The sequence below is a fragment of the Scatophagus argus genome, chromosome 16 (genome assembly GCF_020382885.2).
Source record: "Scatophagus argus isolate fScaArg1 chromosome 16, fScaArg1.pri, whole genome shotgun sequence".
Lineage (NCBI taxonomy): Eukaryota > Metazoa > Chordata > Actinopteri > Scatophagidae > Scatophagus > Scatophagus argus.
Window position 1 is genome coordinate 16,270,785 of NC_058508.1, and position 18,217 is coordinate 16,289,001.

The 18,217-nt window shown below is 39.7% G+C and overlaps 2 protein-coding genes across 4 annotated transcripts in view; one reads left to right on the plus strand and one right to left on the minus strand.

Moving 5' to 3' along the window:
- Nucleotides 1-18,217, minus strand: part of mrtfbb (myocardin related transcription factor Bb) — a 70,062-nt gene that overhangs the window by 38,299 nt on the left and 13,546 nt on the right. The window lies entirely within an intron of this gene.
- Nucleotides 738-16,525, plus strand: shisa9b (shisa family member 9b). 2 transcript variants are annotated; one of them, XM_046416039.1, is made up of 4 exons: nt 738-1,566; nt 4,082-4,188; nt 10,702-10,842; nt 12,943-16,525. In XM_046416039.1, exons 1-4 carry the CDS (start codon nt 1,058-1,060, stop codon nt 13,320-13,322), a joined length of 1,137 nt encoding a protein of 378 aa, XP_046271995.1. In that variant the 5' UTR covers nt 738-1,057; the 3' UTR covers nt 13,323-16,525. The 2 variants fall into 2 exon arrangements, with proteins under 2 accessions (XP_046271995.1, XP_046271994.1); XM_046416038.1 differs by having other exon boundaries at nt 12,940-16,523.

The window sequence follows — 18,217 nt, forward strand, 5'->3', positions numbered from 1 at the left end:
TCCACCCGTATGGGCAGCCCCGGTGGCCGTAACTGATCACCATACTGAATGATTATATATTCCTGTATTCTGCTGTTGTCTTCTGGATATTTGATTTGACCCTTCCAATAAATTTCATAGACGAAATCTCTACAGAACTGCAGCCTTACTGCGTCCTCTGAATCTGGTGTAGCATGACAAAAATCATTATAAAGGATCCCTCTTTTGAAAGAATGAACATCTAAATGAACGTGGCAAAGAGATTTGGGGATATTTGCAACAGGCCTTAAAACATGAACTCTAAAAGACATAACAGAGCAGGTCAATGCCTTGTTATCCATTTGTATCATCTGTCCACAAAGGGAAACGGAGTTAAAATATGCTGGTCTTAAAAACTCAATCAGTAACTATGTAACATATAAGCAGTTTAAATTAAATCAATTTGTATGTTTCTTAGTAATTCATGTTGAGAAAATAAGTTTCTTGTCATCTTTGACTCCCATGTGCTGATGTGCATCAATGTTTAATTTCACTCAAATTAATCTTGGGGTGACAGCAGGTTCTAACCCTGCATTTTAAATTTTGGTGTCGGTGTCGGATTTGGACCCGGGATCACCTTTAAAGGCACACAATAATACACGGCTGCGAGGGTTGTAATTAAAGCTACTGCACATCTCTCTCTCTCTCTCTCTCTCTGATTCACTCTCTCACGCATTGGGGTCTCTTGCAGTTGCTTTGCCCCCCTCCCTTTCTCTCTCTCTCTCTGTCTCTGTGGAGCGAAGCAGGCTCGGAGGTGCCCGACACCATCCAGCACAGCCAGGTGAGCCGCTTCAGTAATGCAACCCTCCAACTATTGACTACAATCGGCTGCCCTTTGAGAAGAGCCTGATCTGCCTTTGCACAATAACCATTATTTTAAAGAACAGAAAAGTACAGGCGCGCACTGTGCTTTTACGCATGGAAGTTGGAATCAGCCTAATTACATTTACGCATGGCTGTGCCTCGTCTCTTCGGACGACGCGTCCATGCTTATGAGAGTTTGTCTTGGCGTAAAGAGCGGGGTAAAAAGTGAGCAACGATGCGGGGCACGGAGCTGCTGCTCGGCTACTTTCTGGTGAAAGTTATGGTGTGCGACGCGGAGGGCGAGCCTGGCCAGACCGTCGACGACTTCATGATAGTGACCGGTTTTAACGACTCGACGGAAGGGGACAGCGGAGTGACGGAGAGCCCGCACATGGAGGACAAGTGCCGCGGCTACTACGACGTGATGGGTCAGTGGGATCCGCCGTTCGTGTGCAGGACGGGCAGCTACCTGTACTGCTGCGGCACCTGTGGCTTCAGATTCTGCTGCGCGTTTAAAAGCTCCCGGCTGGACCAGACAACCTGTAAGAATTACGACACCCCGCCGTGGATGATGACAGGGAGACCCCCGCCGAAAGTGGACGTCTCGCTGGACGCTGCGAAGGATAAAACCAACCTGATTGTGTATGTCATATGCGGGGTTGTGGCTATAATGGCACTGATAGGAATTTTCACCAAGCTTGGTTTGGAAAAGACGCACCGCCCTCACCGTGAAAATATGTCCAGGTAGGTTAAAAATGTCACCTGTGGTCGTGTTTTTAGTTGTCAGGGATTTTGAGTTATTTGTCCTGTCATCAGCCTGATTTGATCGGTCAAAACATGTTAAAATAAAAGCTGCTCTATTATGTGTGACTGAGCCCTGCGACAACTCGCTTCTTTGTGGAACAATAAACAAAATTTAATTAAAACCAAGACACAAAGTAAGTTTTTTACTGTGAAGTTTTACGTAAATAAAAGTGTGTAACAATATGGATAAAGGGAGCTGAGTGCACACAGTTTTCAGCCTGGTCGTTCTCATTTGCATATCCTGCCCGCACTAAAGTAAGTAACCTGCATGCGCTTTTATTCAGTGGTCCGGACAAAAGTGTGTGTTTGTTTTCCATTGCGTTGTCCTTCCTCTGCGACTTTAATTTCAAACGGAGCTGTTGTCAAAATATATTTTTCATAGTTAAATGTTTCCAAGGTGTGCAGTTTGTCATAAAGCCACTTTGTACTCACTTTGGTTTTGAAAATGTAGCCTACGTGAAAATGTAGAAATTGCCTCCTGCAGAAAAAAAAGCATCACTTGCAGACAGACACACACACACACACACACACACACACACACACACACACACAGTCTTTGTCAAATACACTTCATATAAGCACATTGTTTTGCAGTCTACTCAGCAGACTGATTTTTGGGTTGAACAATGTCTGCACTGAGGAGACCCTGTTGTCATTGTCACTCTGTGAAAGAGAATTAAGCTCTTCACCAGTCTCAACCAGTCCGGACTAGTTTCCATCCTTCAAAACAAGTAGAGTAAAAAGAGCAAAACTGCGAGGCAAATGTTTCATTAAATGTCTGTTTTCACAATAAAAGTTCCACTGATTCGGGTCAGTAACAGAAACACTGTGCTTTGTAAACCAACACGTTTCTGTCGAAGCAGACACTGCACCATCATGAGATAATGCTGAGGTGGAGTTTTAATGTGGATGAGAGTAGCTGCCACCTGTGACAAACGTCGCTTACGAGATATGCGAACGCCGTAAAGCTACAGAATACAATACTGTGTGTAGCTGAAACATTCAAAAGCAAAACAGACAAACAAGCAAACAAAAAAAATCTGCTCACACCTGCTGACAGTTTTCCACAAGAACAATTCATCTCAATCTATTGCAGTGTTGTGTGAGCAGTTGGACAGATTTCTGAAAACCACGCCTTGCTGTTTCTCTGTGACTTGAAAGTAAAACTTAACACCAGCTAAAAAGTTTTTTCCACTGGTTAAAGTTCTTCTCTTTCTGCAATGCACTAGATGTAAACTCTTGGGTGAATTTGGCTACAGGTGTGTCTCCATAAATACTCAGGCCCTCTGATTAGGCCTGTCTTCATAACTGTTTTGTTGATGATTATATATTGCCCCAGAAATAATCGTGATAAACAATGTTATTGCCATTTTAAGACCATTTTATGCCACTGATATAATGAGAATATAGTAACATAATAACAATGCAGAGCAATGAACTTTTAACTGCCATGAATATTCCAAAATTGGAATCGGAAAAATATTAAAATACCCTGAATTTGTAAAACATAAATAAAACCACTCCACCAAAACAATAAATACTTAGGCGTTGCATCCACAGAAAATCTCGCAGATTGCTCTAGCATCATGTTAGCTAAAATGTTGGTGACATTTTGATGTTACAAACAATAAAAAGCATCCATGTAAAAACAACAGATGATGTCAAGGTTGGCAGAAAACATGGAGGTCAGTGGTGCAGTCCTACGTACAGTAAGTCAACAACGTAATTATCATGATGGGTCTATACCTCTGATGGACGACACCCTTCCCTGGCCGTGACCTTCAGCACCTTTAAATCCCCCAAACGTCCGAGCGAACACTAACCGGTAACACCTGGCCTCATTGGCAGCTACATTGCCTCTGCTTAGGCTCAGCTACGCTGGCTTACCCCAGTGGCTTGACAGGCAGCTTCTTCGGTCCTATCACCATCACTGTATATTAGGTTAAGGTCTCACTACTTGGTTGAGTCATTCTTGTATGACAAATGTATTATGAATTAAGTCCCTTAACTCCTCTTATCAAAGAAAAGAATTTGTTTTTGAGCATAGAAGAGTGTAGGCGAGTCTACAGGGTCATCAGGTAGACTGAGTTGGCAATCAACAGAAGTGCTACGCAGCCTGGGAAGACTGTTGTGTAATGTCGTCTGTGGCTTTTCCATTGAACGTTGTCAAGTTTGAGAAAATAACCTTGATGACTACAGTTGCCCTTTAAAAGTGACTTTGACAGCAGACACCACAGTTTGTCTCCTACCAGCAGTCAAAGTTGATTTCAGTTTAGCATGAAGGTCATTTTATCTCCAGTGTAGAAAAACTTAAGCTGGTAGAAAAAAAAACCCCCAATACTCCTATGATCTGTTTTGCTTTGTCATTTACCGTAGGAGAGACTTTTCCTAACTTTTCCTAACCTGAGTCAGAGCGCACCACTGCACATCGCTGAATGATATCCTCTCATTCCAGAGCTCTCGCACATGTTATCCGCCATCCTGCCTCAGAACATACGGACGACATTGGACTTGGCCAGCACTACGAGAACATACAAACCAGAGTCACAGTTAAAAGTGTCCGTAAGTACTTTGACGTCGGCACACGGCACCTTGCTACACACTGATACACACATTCACACAAGACAGCACGTTGGTCCATAAATATATGCTCACTAATGCTGCTGCCATCTGCTTTTGCTGCTTTCACTGACCAGAATCACAGTCACAAGCAGTTCCAGTTTAGATACTCATAAACTCTTGTTTTTTTTTTAAAAACAAATATAAACCACACACACACACACACACATGCACGCACATATATATAGTTGTAATGGAAGGGAAAAAATGTTCATCCACATTCATGCAGGCTGGTGAAGCAATCAGTCATGCCAGTCAGCAATCACCAAACATGTGAACTAATTTCCCCTGACAACCTAAAGCTCTGTTTCTTAGCCAGTGCATGTGTGTATGCAACAGAAACACACATTATATCACACTCTCATTCTCTTGTTCATCAGCACTCACACCTACACATTCCCACACAGACAGAAAACAGTTCTTATTAATGCTAACCTGCTTACCGCCTTGACAGCTCCAGTCAATAAAAGGTCTCCCTCCCTCTGCATGCTGGATAATTATGGCAAATGGCATCTCACATATATGTTTGTAAAAAAAATCATTTAGAGGAACATGGGCAGAATTTTTATAGTTGTATTCTTCATTTAGAAATACCTGCTCTGGCTGCATAACTGACTTTTAAAAAGTAAATGCTCCCTTTTTTTTTTTGGCTCAGCTGAGGATAAAGTCTGCTGGTGCTGATTAGGTCTAATGTCATGCATGAGTGAAAGAAATTTACAGGTTAGAAGCCAAGAAGTCAATAATATAATTCACAGAGCCAAGTTATGACTGTATGCTTCAGTTAAAAGAAATTACAGAATGGAGCAAATCAAATTATATTATTATTCTCAAGTTGTTTAATGTGAGGCAGGTGCAAATAAATATCAGTGATTATGGTGTTCAAAGGAAGTTTGCTTGTTCTCATTACAACTGAATGGTACAGCAGGTGATTTCACTGATCGGTTTGGAAGGTTTGCTGATGAGTGAAAACACCTGGTGTAATCTGTGGTTGGAACAAAAACCTGCTGGCTCATGGCACATGTAGCGGATGACTTCCTGTCTCAAATTACCTTATTATAAACCAGGCAGGCTTTAGCTCTGCAAATATTAAAGAGCTGTCAGTGAGCAGACTATGTCCGCACTCAATGCAAAAGTTTAAAGTAGAGTACAGAGCAACAAATTCTTCTTATTGTTCGACCTCAAGCTCCTGAGCCAAACATTCTCTAAGGTGCTTCGATAAAAATACAAGCACAAATGTTGCAAAACCCTAACTTGCCCTCAAATAATAATTCTTGACGAGCATTTAATGACAGGACAAAGACACAACTTAAACTTAAATCCTAACTGTGGTCCTGGCTGCCATAAGGCCATGTTGTGTCTTTGTATCAAACAAAATGAACCTCGAAAATTTAAAGGCATGCTATTTTAGGGGCTAGGAGTCTTTTTTTTTTGCTTCAGCTGGAATGATTTTTTTTTTTTGCCCCCTAAAATCAGCTGAGGTGAGGTGTCAGCACTGGCATGATAATAATTAATCATTCTGAAATCAGAGAGCTTTCCTGCCGTACCTCCTCACAGAACAGGCTGAAGTATCAGTTCATTAAAAACCTGTCAACACATCGACAGTTAGGACGGATCTACAGCGAGAGAAACTATATGCTCTCTTCAATATTATAATTCACCATCAGCTACTGTAGTGTAGCATAAACTACAATACACTAATAAATAACATACTTGCTAACTGCCCAACACAAACAGTATCTGTGCTCATTGCACAAACTGTAGATCAACGTCCTGATTTAAATCCCAGTTTCTTGCTAGCGTCTGGAGTAAATGAAAGAAAATTATCAATGATAACACAGCATCACTGTACTGTATAATCAGTGCAGTCACTACATGTATTTAAAGGTTATGTCACTTGCATTGAAAACAAAACTGGAAATTGAATCGCTCTGAAAAATTTGCAGCTGTTTACACACATGCAAAGAAATATCCAATTCATTTCTCTTTGCAAATCTGCAAAGCACTGAATCTCATGTGTTTAACAGGGATATCAAAATAAGAGATGCCACAAACCAGAAGACCAGCCCGTCAACTGGATACCTCTCAGTTGAAGCTGCACCAGCTGCAGTGGAACACCTTACACAAGCACTTTGGAGCATAACTATTAAAAAAATATTTCCGTTTTATTCAAGCTATTTAATTTATACATTACTACACTGCAGAAAAGAATGATTTCTTTTAACTTTCCGTTTCTTTGGTAACCTTGAAGATGGAGATGTAATGTGCAGCGTGCTGGCTGCTGTGTCTTACTGGCATGTATAGGAGAGATTCTGTGTAACGGAGTTAGCAACAGCAAAGGACTGATTATTGTTTTCTTGACAGCAATCCTTGTAAGGTTACAAGAGGTGAGGTGATATTTTTTGCCACATGGATCCATCCTGTACTCGTCCTCTCCAGCTGGTTTTCCTGTGGCAGGTGTGACTACATGGGCCCCAGCTGTAACAGTCAGTTTGTATTGTGGGTAGTGGTGCAAAGCAGTGACTGAAATGCTCCAGAGGGAGCCCCCTTTTTCCTCATTTGTTTCCTGACAAAGATAACCAAAATCCGTCAGAGAGGGCTATGAGCTCTCACTCTCCTCGAGACACCAATAATCCAGACTGTGTGAGCTGTGTTTCTCTGGCCACCAGCACTATCGTGTTCATGTCCTGCTGACCATGTGCGCACATGGGGCAATTGTGAAGCGTGGCCTCTTTTTTTATTCCAGGAAGTCAGCCAGAGAGAACAAAGTCTGCGCTCACTGCCAACAGTCCACTGGCCCATGACGGTCCATTTCTTCAGTGCCAGACAGAAATGTATTTCAGCAGCATTATGTCTGACAGCAGCTAAGAAATGAGTATAGAGAACAGAGTCTACTTATGGTTCTATTTTCCACCTGCCACATACGGTACCTCTGAACTGCCTACGCTGAATCCTCCAATCCCTGAGATGATTACAAACTGGAAATACAGAGAGTTTTAAGAAATTTGGATGTAGACGTGTGAGTTATTTTGTGCCACTCTTAAGGTTTTGTGAAATGAGAAATATGCACAGACTGTTAGCTTAAATTTTCACCGCACACAGAGACAGGTGTTTGAACCATTAAAACACCTAGAACCCGGTGTTGCCATTAATTTGCCTCCTCACTTAAATGTTGTCATTACTCTCTTCTAGCCAAATCACTACCATCTTTGATTAAGAGTGCATTTTCAGCTTTTACTTTTACATTCAACTGACTTTATTTCTCTAGCATGAAGAAACAGCTTTTTACAACACCTTTGCCGCCACTTCTTGATGCTCCAGTTGTATGCTAACTAACAACAGCAATTTCAATTGCTGTTCCCCAGCAATGTGAGCTGAATCACAAAGGCTCTGCACCTACTATAGTTCGAGTGATTATGACTCAAGCTCAAAGAATGGAAGCTATGCTTACATCTGTACATACATAAATGATGGCAGTAGGACAGAGTGCTGAGAAAATGTGATGTAATGTATTATTGTAACATACATATGCAAATTCATAAGCAGAAATGGCTGTGAATATTTTGAATTTTCTAACTGTGATTCACCATAAAAGAGAGGTGCAACGGTGGTAAATGCATAGATGCAGTACAGCAGATTTTCTTCTTATTGTGTCATTAACTTTGTCAGGATAAGGGAACAGGCAGCTGAATTAGTCTTGTTCAGATAATAAGGATACTGATATAATTTAATGCCCTTTGGGATTATAAATATCTACCGCTGGTCGAGAATCTCTGCTCAGGAAAGTCTGTAATCTTTACAAAATAATGAAAAAAAAGAATGAGATGGTATGTGAAGATGAAGAGTCTACATGAACCAGAGTCCACAGTTTTTTTGGCCCATTTAAGGCTATGATAGTTATGTTTAAGGTAGCTGACATGCATGAAAATACTGACACACAAATAAATACTTGTTTCTGTTGATGTAATATGATTTTTAAAAAGCATGAAATACTCTTTTATACTAGTAATCTTCTCATAAAAAGATTCCGAAATAAAGCAGCCTGTTTTGTGTTTTCCTTTTACACAAATCAGCATTGCAATATGCTTTATAATCGTAATTTTTGAAGACATATTTAACACATAAAAGCATGTCACACCAATTACTCAATAGTATCATCCTTACTAATTAATAACTAACAACTACAAATGACACGTACAATATAAATTTGGTGTCTGATGTTAAGAATTTCAGGAGCCCATCAGAAATTACAAGATACTGACTCAGAAAGAACAGAATATTTTCATCACTAACTTGAAAGTAGGCTGCCTGTAAATAAGAGCGCCCTTCTCCTTGTACCATTTATTTTGGGGCATACAGCTCCCAAAATACTCTCTTAAATCTTTTATGAGTTCCAGGGAGGTGTCAGTGTCTGGAGTGTTAACTTGCTTATTTCCCTCAACAACCGTGGAGTCTTTAACCTTACTAGTCCCGAGAAGTGGCCTACTTTCTTCTGAGCAGCTGACATAAAGGCGGTGACTCTGACAACAGTACAAGCACAAACAACACTCAGTCAACACAGAGTCAGGTGAACATTAAAGAGGAAGATAAACAAGCACACACATCAGCACCTCGGTTTAAATTGAGTTTGGCATCCTGAAAATAGAAAAGTTGCACCAGATGTTAACACACTGAAATTCACTGTCCTCATTTACTAAAAATCTACTCTCATTTCAGTCTATATATAGAGAAAATTGGAGATACTGGAGGGATGCCAGACAGGCTAAAAATGTAATGCTTTTGACGTTATTGGGATCATTATTTAAATTGTTTTTTATCATGAATTCATTTTATTTATTATCATTTCCGTATTATAAGTTTAGTGGTTTCTTCCTTAAAGAGGACATCCTCACCTTGGCTCACAATCTCCGTTCCAGTTCATCCCAAAGGTGTTGGACGGGGTTGAGGTCAGGACTCTGTGTGGACTAGTCAAGGTCTTCCACACCAAACTCATCCAACCATGTGTTTATGGAGCTTTGCTTTGTGCACTGGGGCACAGTCATGCTGGAATAGAAAAGGGCCTTCAACAAACTGTTGCCACACAGTTGGAAGCATAGCATTGTCCAAAATGTCTTGGTATGCTGAAGCATTAAGATTTCCCTTCACTGGAAGTCAGGTGCCGAGCCCAAACCCTGAAAGTTTGTCAGTGACATCAATGACATGAAATTTAAAAAGCATATGTATCAGGTGGTCTTCAGGATTCTTTTTTTTCAATTTAAAATATTTAATAAGGTTTCATGAAGAATCAATTGCTGACTTTAATAAATTATTTGGACCTGCGAAAGTGATGATTAACTACAGCCTTAACATGGCTTGGAAAAAAACTGTATAATGCAGGAAGCTGTTTGAAAGAAATCTTTATCATAGGGAGAAGAGTGAGGCACCATCAGCCTTTTGCTACCCTGTGGCCTCAGAATCCGATCTCCCTCATCACATGCTGCCTTGTCGAGTTGTGGTAAAGTCAGAGCTGTCCTGTGCATCATTTCATGAGACAGCATCGATAATTTGAGACTTTCCGAATTAATTAGCACAGTAATAAAGTTTCTTGCTGACCAATGGGGAATAAGAGCCTAATTAACCTATTTTCTGTATTAATGATCTGTTTTTATCAGACACATTCTAGACCAAGGACTAGTGGACTTTAGTGGATTTTAGAGTTTGTAAACTTTAACCATTAATGATGGCAGTGGTGAGACCATGGGAGATTTTATTTTACCTTCATATCCACTGGTGCTGGACCCAGAGTGGATGAATACTGTCAGCTCTGAGCCAGGTTACATTTACCTTTTTAAACCATTATGAGTCATTACAAACAACAGAATGAGTGCTGAGTCACAACCTCATGACTTTTAAAATTACAGTCACTAATCAAGTACTGGTTCGTGAACCGACATCTCTACACGAATACGCTTTAACACACAGCACAGGCGGCAATCTTCAAACTGCTGCCTGTGTGAACTGGTACGTTCCACTAATCTCTTCCAATCTTAACGACGAGAAGACACTCTGAACATCTGTTTGTTCTGTCATGCCAGTAGGCAGGGGGCCAGTCCATTTGCTGTGCACCCTTTAATTTACCAGATGTCTACTGTAGGATTAGTACAGTTTTACAAAATGCAGTCATGAGTCTCCAGCTGGGTCCCCAGAAAAACCTACTTAAGGGAAAGCAACACTACCAAGTCACAGACAATTATTCTATATTCACATCCATCCATGAAACGTATTTATATCCTGGGAATGTGACATCATCTAAGAGTCACTCAGAAGAAACCAGAAAGCCAGTTTAAATTAAATACGGACAAACAAACAAAAAAGCAGTTTCAACATATTAACTCAGTGATTAAAGGAAATTTGCTGGTGCTAACAACAGAAACAGTGTCTGAATTTCTGCATTAACACCTTGTGTTTACCCTCCTTTAGATAGCAACCAGTTGAACAACCTGGCTCAGACATCTACTCTGATAACACAGCCATACCTGCCTGTGGGACAGATCACCAGCCCCTACGAGCATCAGAATCCTGTCAAGGATCTCAGCCAGTACGCCACGCTCAAGGCTGTGGGTAAGAAGTCGTTTACGATGAGCCAGAATGACGAAAAGTTGTTGCCGTTCATCACTTTATCTGAATAAGTAGCACATTACATCCTCTATAAATAAAACTAGCATAATTGATCAGGGATTCCCTGTATCATATGAATGAATAATCACAGAGGGCAGAAAATTCATCTGAAATGCTTCATGAAATGTTTTAAGGAACACCAGTCATATCAAACAAGGTAAATTTTGTGTTAAACATTGTTGGCCTGCCGTTCAGACAGTCTGCTTTCTTTAAATAGGAATCTTGTTGGTTCAAATCTCCATCAGATCTCTGGCAGAAATCCTTGTCAGTTAATCCATAGTCTGTCAATGCCAAGAGACAGGGGAACTGAAAGTTTATATATAGAAGTTTGTTGTTCATCTCATCTGCTAATTTTGGAAAGTCTACAGCCACTGCCTGGACAAACAGTATCTGAAACAAAAATATAAAAATAGTACCGCTCAGCAAGACGGGGCCATTTTTCATTAGACTTGAAATTTTTTTGTATTGTCAAAGTATATTCCTGCCAATCATAGGCTGAAACAAAACAAACAAAAAAGTCTTCATAAAGGACAGATGTGTGGACAGAAAAATAGGTTATCTGTCCACACATATCCAATAATATTACCACTAAATTCTATGCAAAAAATGTGGTAGTCCCCAAATCAAATCCGTATCTTTTTTTTTTTTTTAAACATTTGGACATGTTTAATAGTGAAAAAAAGTGAAAAACATTACTTCAGCTAGTTTTTTAAGTAACTGCTATTGTACCACTTTTCATATTGAATTCTGTTGCAAAAATAATCATTACAGTAGCAATTCGAAGAACAAACAGACAAAAAAAATAAATACAACACATTCACAATCACATTGTGGAGTGAAGGTATTTGTGGGTCTGTATTTGATGCTATTTACGGTTTCTACTTGAATCAATTAGTTTGACAGACCCGTCCATAGAAGGGATGACAGCCATCGCTATACGAGCAGTAGAGGAACCAATCACGTGACACCGCTCAGTCTTTGTGATTCACACGAGCAGCTGAAGCTTCTCCCCTGCTAATCCACTGAAGTGCTGTCGAACAAACTGATCATTAGAGAAAATAAAAATAGAGCAAATCTTAGCTAATGAGACTGGGGACAGGAGACAATCAGGAGCAATCAAAACTCAAATGAGTTGGGGCGTAGTGAGTGAGATGCAGCCATACTGTACGCGGTGAGCGGTGTGTTCATCTCCCAGCAGTGATGCGGGCTTTGCTGAAGTAGCTGCCATGGAGGGTAAGCTGCTCATCACTACATCTCTTTCCTGTACCATCTGAAGTGTGACAGACACAGACCGCTGCTGATGAAGACACCACATTCAAAGATCATCCCGGAGACATTTCAGTTTAAAAAATCTAAAATGTTAGCAGAGAATCACAAAAGGGCTGAAGCTGCAGCTCGGTGCGCTCAGCCTCAATTAGTGCTCAACCATTTTTATACATCTGTCTGCACCTGATTGGAGACATAAAATCACACCGCAGTGGTTGTTACAAGCAGATTACAGGATATACTGTACTGTGCAGTGGAAACATCTAAGCCTTACAGAGTTCCCAGTGTTGTACTAAAATAACTTCATATACTGAAATATTAACAAATACTCAGCAGAGTAACATCTCAAGAAGCATTAACTGACCACACAACAAATCTAAAATCTCTGAACAGGCATAAATGTAAGACTATGTAATGACTGACATTACAACACAATGTGAAGATATGTACTACTTCTCATAATGGGGGCACATGCTTCTTCTTAGCCTCTTATGCTCGCCTCTAGCATGGAGGTTGTTAGGACTGAATGCAACCTGTAATGATTACCTGCAGACAATGCACAGCTTTATACTTTTGTCAGAATGCAGATGGAGTTGGCCTTTAATTAGTTACTGTGATGCCTGATGATGTAAAGTTGGACTGCTCAACTCTCCTGTATGTGTTTTTAGGTTTATTTTTAGCTGCATGTCTAGTGTTGCACTCGGGACACAATGCAATGGCTAATAAAGGGAAAAATGACAAAGAACCATCATGTTGTTTATCTGTATTTGTTAGCAGAGAAAGCTAATGACAGCTTCTACAGCAATCGGCGGCAAGTGATTGAGATGACAACCAAGGGCAGCCTTCCCATGGAAGCTGTAGACATGGAGCCAGAGCCGAGTAATCCTTACAGCCCACCCCGACAGCTGCCTGCAAAGCACAATGGACACAAGTACAAAAGCCCCAAGAGCCACAGTTCCCAGTCGCTGTCCTACAGTTCCAACAGTGCTGCCAGCCCGGGAGTGCTAAGATCCTGGGAGAGCAAGGACACGCTGGGACTCCGTCAGAGCTATGGCCCAAAGAAACTCTGTATCATAGAGAAGGAGCTGCACACCACTCGTTACCTGCCTCCACAGCCATACTTTGTCACCAACAGCAAGACAGAAGTGACAGTATGAGGGACTATTAAAGCGTCAGGCTTTAAAAGGAGTCTGCGTTTAAGAAACACAGTAGCTGTTGACTGCGGGTGGAGTTGTGAAATGAACATGAACTGAAGTTTGTGCAGTCCTGCATGTAACGGGCAGCATTTTACGATGTCACTCCTGAAGAGGGCGCAGCGATGAATATATCGTCATCAATACTTAAACGTATAATCCAACTACTAAAACAAAACATCAAAGTACTCATATATAAACAGTGATGAGACATGTGACACATACAGTGCTGTCGTCAGTTTTTACTGGGATGTCAATGGATCTTAAAATTAAAGTATGTAATTTCTATTAAATCTACACTGTCTATATCTATCCTATCAAGGTCACGTAGATTGTGGTTTCTTGGGTATTGATATAGTTTGAAAATGTCTGGCTAAAATGTTACACTGCTAAGTGTTTATACAATACAGTGTCCAGGGATGATAAATTAAAAAAAAAAACATAAATAAATAATTTTTTAAAAAATTGCAGATTTTGTTTGAAATGAAAGATGTGGTCGTGGTCGCTCAGTTCATCACACAAGTTAATCAGGAGGTACATGGTTACAGTTAAATGAGTACAACAGACATTGTGAAAGCTCATAGCACATTTTTAAATGTAAACTGGATTATGAGTTACAAATGAATTTGAACATTTCAGCATCATCTAAATGCAAAACATTACTTACTAGGTGTATTCTCATTCAGAGTCCAACTTAAAAACATGAGTGATATTAGTTGACTTTCACCGACTTAAATAAGAACTGTATTTTTTATAGATTCTGAGACATACATGTTGTTCCCAAATTACTGCACATCCATTTTGGAGAGGATCTTAAGTGTAAGTCATCAGTATTTCTAAAATATAGAGGAACCACTCTGTGAAATGGTTATTGTTGACCTAAATGACTTAAAATGCACTAAAAAGTCCATTTAAAATTTGTTAATGTGGTGTCACGTTTTAAAGCTATAGATGTCTAATTATGAAGGAAACCATCCAAACCATGTCACTGCCAAACAACATCCCCATACATATATTTCTATGATTACTAGGAGAAGTAGCTGCAGAGTATTGAACCAGTGTTGTATTGGTGTAATAGTGCCTCTCATCAGTACCAGCATGTGTGTGTGATTATCCTAGAATATACTGTAGATGAAGCCCCGGTATTGGAATAGTGATCAGTCCTTGTAATCCATCATCACCCCAACCCCAAGTCATGTTCAGAGTGAAGATAGTGGCCCAGACCCAAATGTTGTTAAATCTCTCAACTTTTGCTACAAATTAAGTCTAAATTTCACAGTTATTGAATGTATCTGGTCTGGACATTGTGAAACCAATGATACCAGTAGCGGCTAATGTTTCCAGTGTTGGCGGTTAGGAACTTTCTGTCAGAATGAATGTAAAAACGTCGTGAAGCAAAATTAAGTTTGTTTTTGTATGTTACTACTCAAATAAATGGATCGCTTAAAGACATTTTAAGAGGTTTTGTTTGACTGACCCCAACAACTGTTCACATGACGATATTTATCTGCTGTTGTGGTATTTTAGTTAAAAGATACGTTTGAATATTGGTCACCACTTCTTATCTCAGTTTCAAGTAACAGATGCAAAAAAACGTACTGAAAAAGGACATTAGGACGTTGGGATTCGTGCCACCCTTGGCAAAATGTGTTGTGCTAACAAGCTTTCCTTGTGCAGTTGATCATTTGTTGCGCTGATTCCCAAGGCAATATAAAAAGAAGCTCACGTCTGCCTGTTAAAGTCTTACTCACGGAGGTGACTATTTTGAGCAGCCGAGGACAAGGCTGCTCACTGCTGATACAGTGGGAAGTGGGAAGTGGCAACTGCTGGTACAAAAGGTCTACTTATGTATTCTCAAGTCCAGATAGCTGTTAGCATTCTTGCAGATTTCCAAAAATCTGTACATCCAGAGCACTAAACTGTCATTTCACAAAGTTAGTCAACAGTTTCAGTGTTTATGTGAAATTTGTTATTCATACTGTTCAATCTGAGATCTCAATTCACAAAAACAATATTGTACAGTGACTACCACTGAATGTCCCTGTTTTGTGAATGTAATGTGTTTGATTTTTTTCCTCAAAGGTACTGAAAACACTGTTATTAAGCTACGCTACACTACACTATATTTACACATCACGATCTACTGTAATACTGCCAGTTAAAAGCACAGTGTGTTCAACATTTGTTTGTTTTGCCACATCCAGTTGTGAGAACACAGCAGCACTGTTATAGATTGAGTTTAAAGCCCTGGTGATCACGGGTCAGTTCACTGTGACTGCTATCAAGTATCTGTATGATTGTTAGCTCATTATCAGAATATGCATCAGATTATCCAGTCACTCTAATGGATGTTGCATCTTTATGTACAGTACAAATGTACTATGTTTCAAGATGCCATGTTAAATATATTCACCATTTCGGTGTTGGACAGTTCACATCATCCAGTCATTCTGGAAGATTACTGAGCATTTAAATGTTTTCCATGCATTGTTTGTTCAGTATATAATCCCTGTGTTGCCAATGTGCTGCAAATACCTTGACTCTCGAAAATGCCTCTTTCGTTGTATTGAATTATAAGCTGTTACAGTTGAAAATCAGTAATTCAGTTTCATTGTGGTATTTTGAAATAGTTTCTGTGCAGTCTGGAAGAAATCCAAGGTTCATGAAACATTTTCTAAACGTGGAAACCCTTTTATGGCAATGCAAGGTTTCTGCAAGGTAGCAGACAATGTCAACTTATTTTCATGTGTTAGATAAATCCTCCAAAGTGTATCTCAAAGAGACTGAATTGCACGCAACTGGACTTAGATTCTATTCAATCTCTTTGAGATAGCTATGACCTGGATATATATATATATGACCTGGATAGAAAATCCACAGATATGCACCCAAAGTGTAGCCCGCCATGTACAAAGGAAACAGTCATTGGCAATGAGAAACTGTAGCACAATGTTAGTGGACTCTGTTTACCTGTCATTTACCAGGAATGCTAAATAATAATAATGTCAGTATAATAATTTCAACTAACTTGCCTGCTGACAACAAACATGTGGCTGATGGTTGGATTTAGTGTACTGGCTGCAAAAAAATAAAAATAAAAGAATATGCATATAATCACAATAAAAAAATCTACAGGGGTAAAATGTCTGCAGCTTTGCTGGTGCTTAATTAAACTTTTCATTTTCCTTTAAATTCTGATTCTAGCTGGCTATAATAGCTGCCCCACAAACACCACACCAGATGGTATCATAACAACATGGAAGAGCACTTGAGCACAGCCAAAGGACTGCTTCCCGTTCAATATACTGCAATTTATGGGACTTTCTGTTTTGCTCCTGCTGTAATAAGTGGTGTGTCCTTATATTGTCTACATTAAAATTGTTTTAGTTTAATTTTTTTTAACTCTGTGTCTTCTTCCAGGCTTCCATAAACTCCTTTCTTTATATGTACATGATGGTTATGATCACATAACTTGCTTCTTTTGATTCCTGTGAAACCATCTCTTAGTGCTAATTTACTAACAAGAAACTGAGCTGACAACTTAGTTGTGTTTGCTGACAGGAATGTGCAGCAGAAGCTGCATATTTGTGTCAAACTGCACATTTAGAGAAATGATCCTGGCTTCGATGTTCAGTGTCACAAACATCCAAAACTCTTCATACACCAACACAAAAATAATATCAGGGTACAAATTCACATTTTACAGGCTCTCGGGTGAAGTACTGAGAGCTACGCACACTGACTCCCTCACTGTAGCCTTACTACAGCAGTCCCCTAGTCATGTGAAACCTTCAGTGCAGGCTTATCTGTCAAGACCGGGATAAATAAAGGAGCCGAATCGATTGAGCCAAGTGCTAATGCTTCGTGGAGATAGTCAAACTCCATGGAGAGGCTGAGGTTTGTCTCTTGTGGAAAAGTGGAGTGCATGATCAAAAAAACTAGCAGCAGAATAACACAATGAGAGACAACAAAGCATAAAATGAAAGAATGATGAGTTTTTGTTTTTGTTTCGTTTGGCAGTGTAGCCTTGTGGTGGAATTGACTACTTTGACCACAGGAAATGATCATACATTCACTCATATACACAGAGAATTTCATAGCCAGTACTTCTTTTACAGTAATAATGCAAGTTACTATAACACCTGTAAAACAAAATCACCAGTCATACAGGGCAGGCAGCCCTGTTGTCAAGAACAATACAGTAATTGATTGGCATATTTGGATCCCGTTGATACTTCTGTATCTCTTGGACAATTGAATCCATTTTGGACCTGTTTCTGCAGATTACTCCTGTTTACAGTCATGGTTTCCATCAGAACTTGGGTTTTAACGAGCCTCTGGGAGCACTATCATTTTCTTGAAAACGCCAGGAGACATTCTTGTTAATTAGCAAATGATGTTTCCTACCACCACAGTGGTTCCCTTTGGAAATTAAATCGGCACAATAACCTCATTCAGTCAGACAGAGGGGGACATGTATGTCCTGGTGTGTGAAAAATCTTGAAGAAAAAAAGTTGCATAATTTTTTTAAAAAATATTACGTTCACTGCCACTTCATTCATCTGCAATATGTTGGGACAGATTTCTGCATTTTTAAAACAAATTATTTACACTGACATGAAGCACAACTGTATTATCCACATTGTTGCGTGCAGATGAAAGATGAATGCAATATGGCTTTTTAAGGCTGAACGGTAATCTACATTTTGTATATCCTCAAATAATCCACCTAATTTTGGCACAATGCAAACCAGATTTTAGGATGATTAAGATGGCATAGCTCATGTAAATAAAAATACACTTCAAATGAGACACAGTGAAAAGGAGATATTCAAAACATTCACACACATTAGGCGCTG

Coding starts and splice junctions, on each gene's coding strand:
- shisa9b (XM_046416038.1), top strand. CDS start 1,058: ATGCGGGGCACGGAGCTGCTGCTCGGCTACTTTCTGGTGAAAGTTATG. Junction 1,567..4,081: donor CACCGTGAAAATATGTCCAG/GTAGGTTAAAAA, acceptor CTCTCATTCCAG/AGCTCTCGCACATGTTATCC. Junction 10,843..12,939: donor CGCCACGCTCAAGGCTGTGG/GTAAGAAGTCGT, acceptor TGTATTTGTTAG/CAGAGAAAGCTAATGACAGC.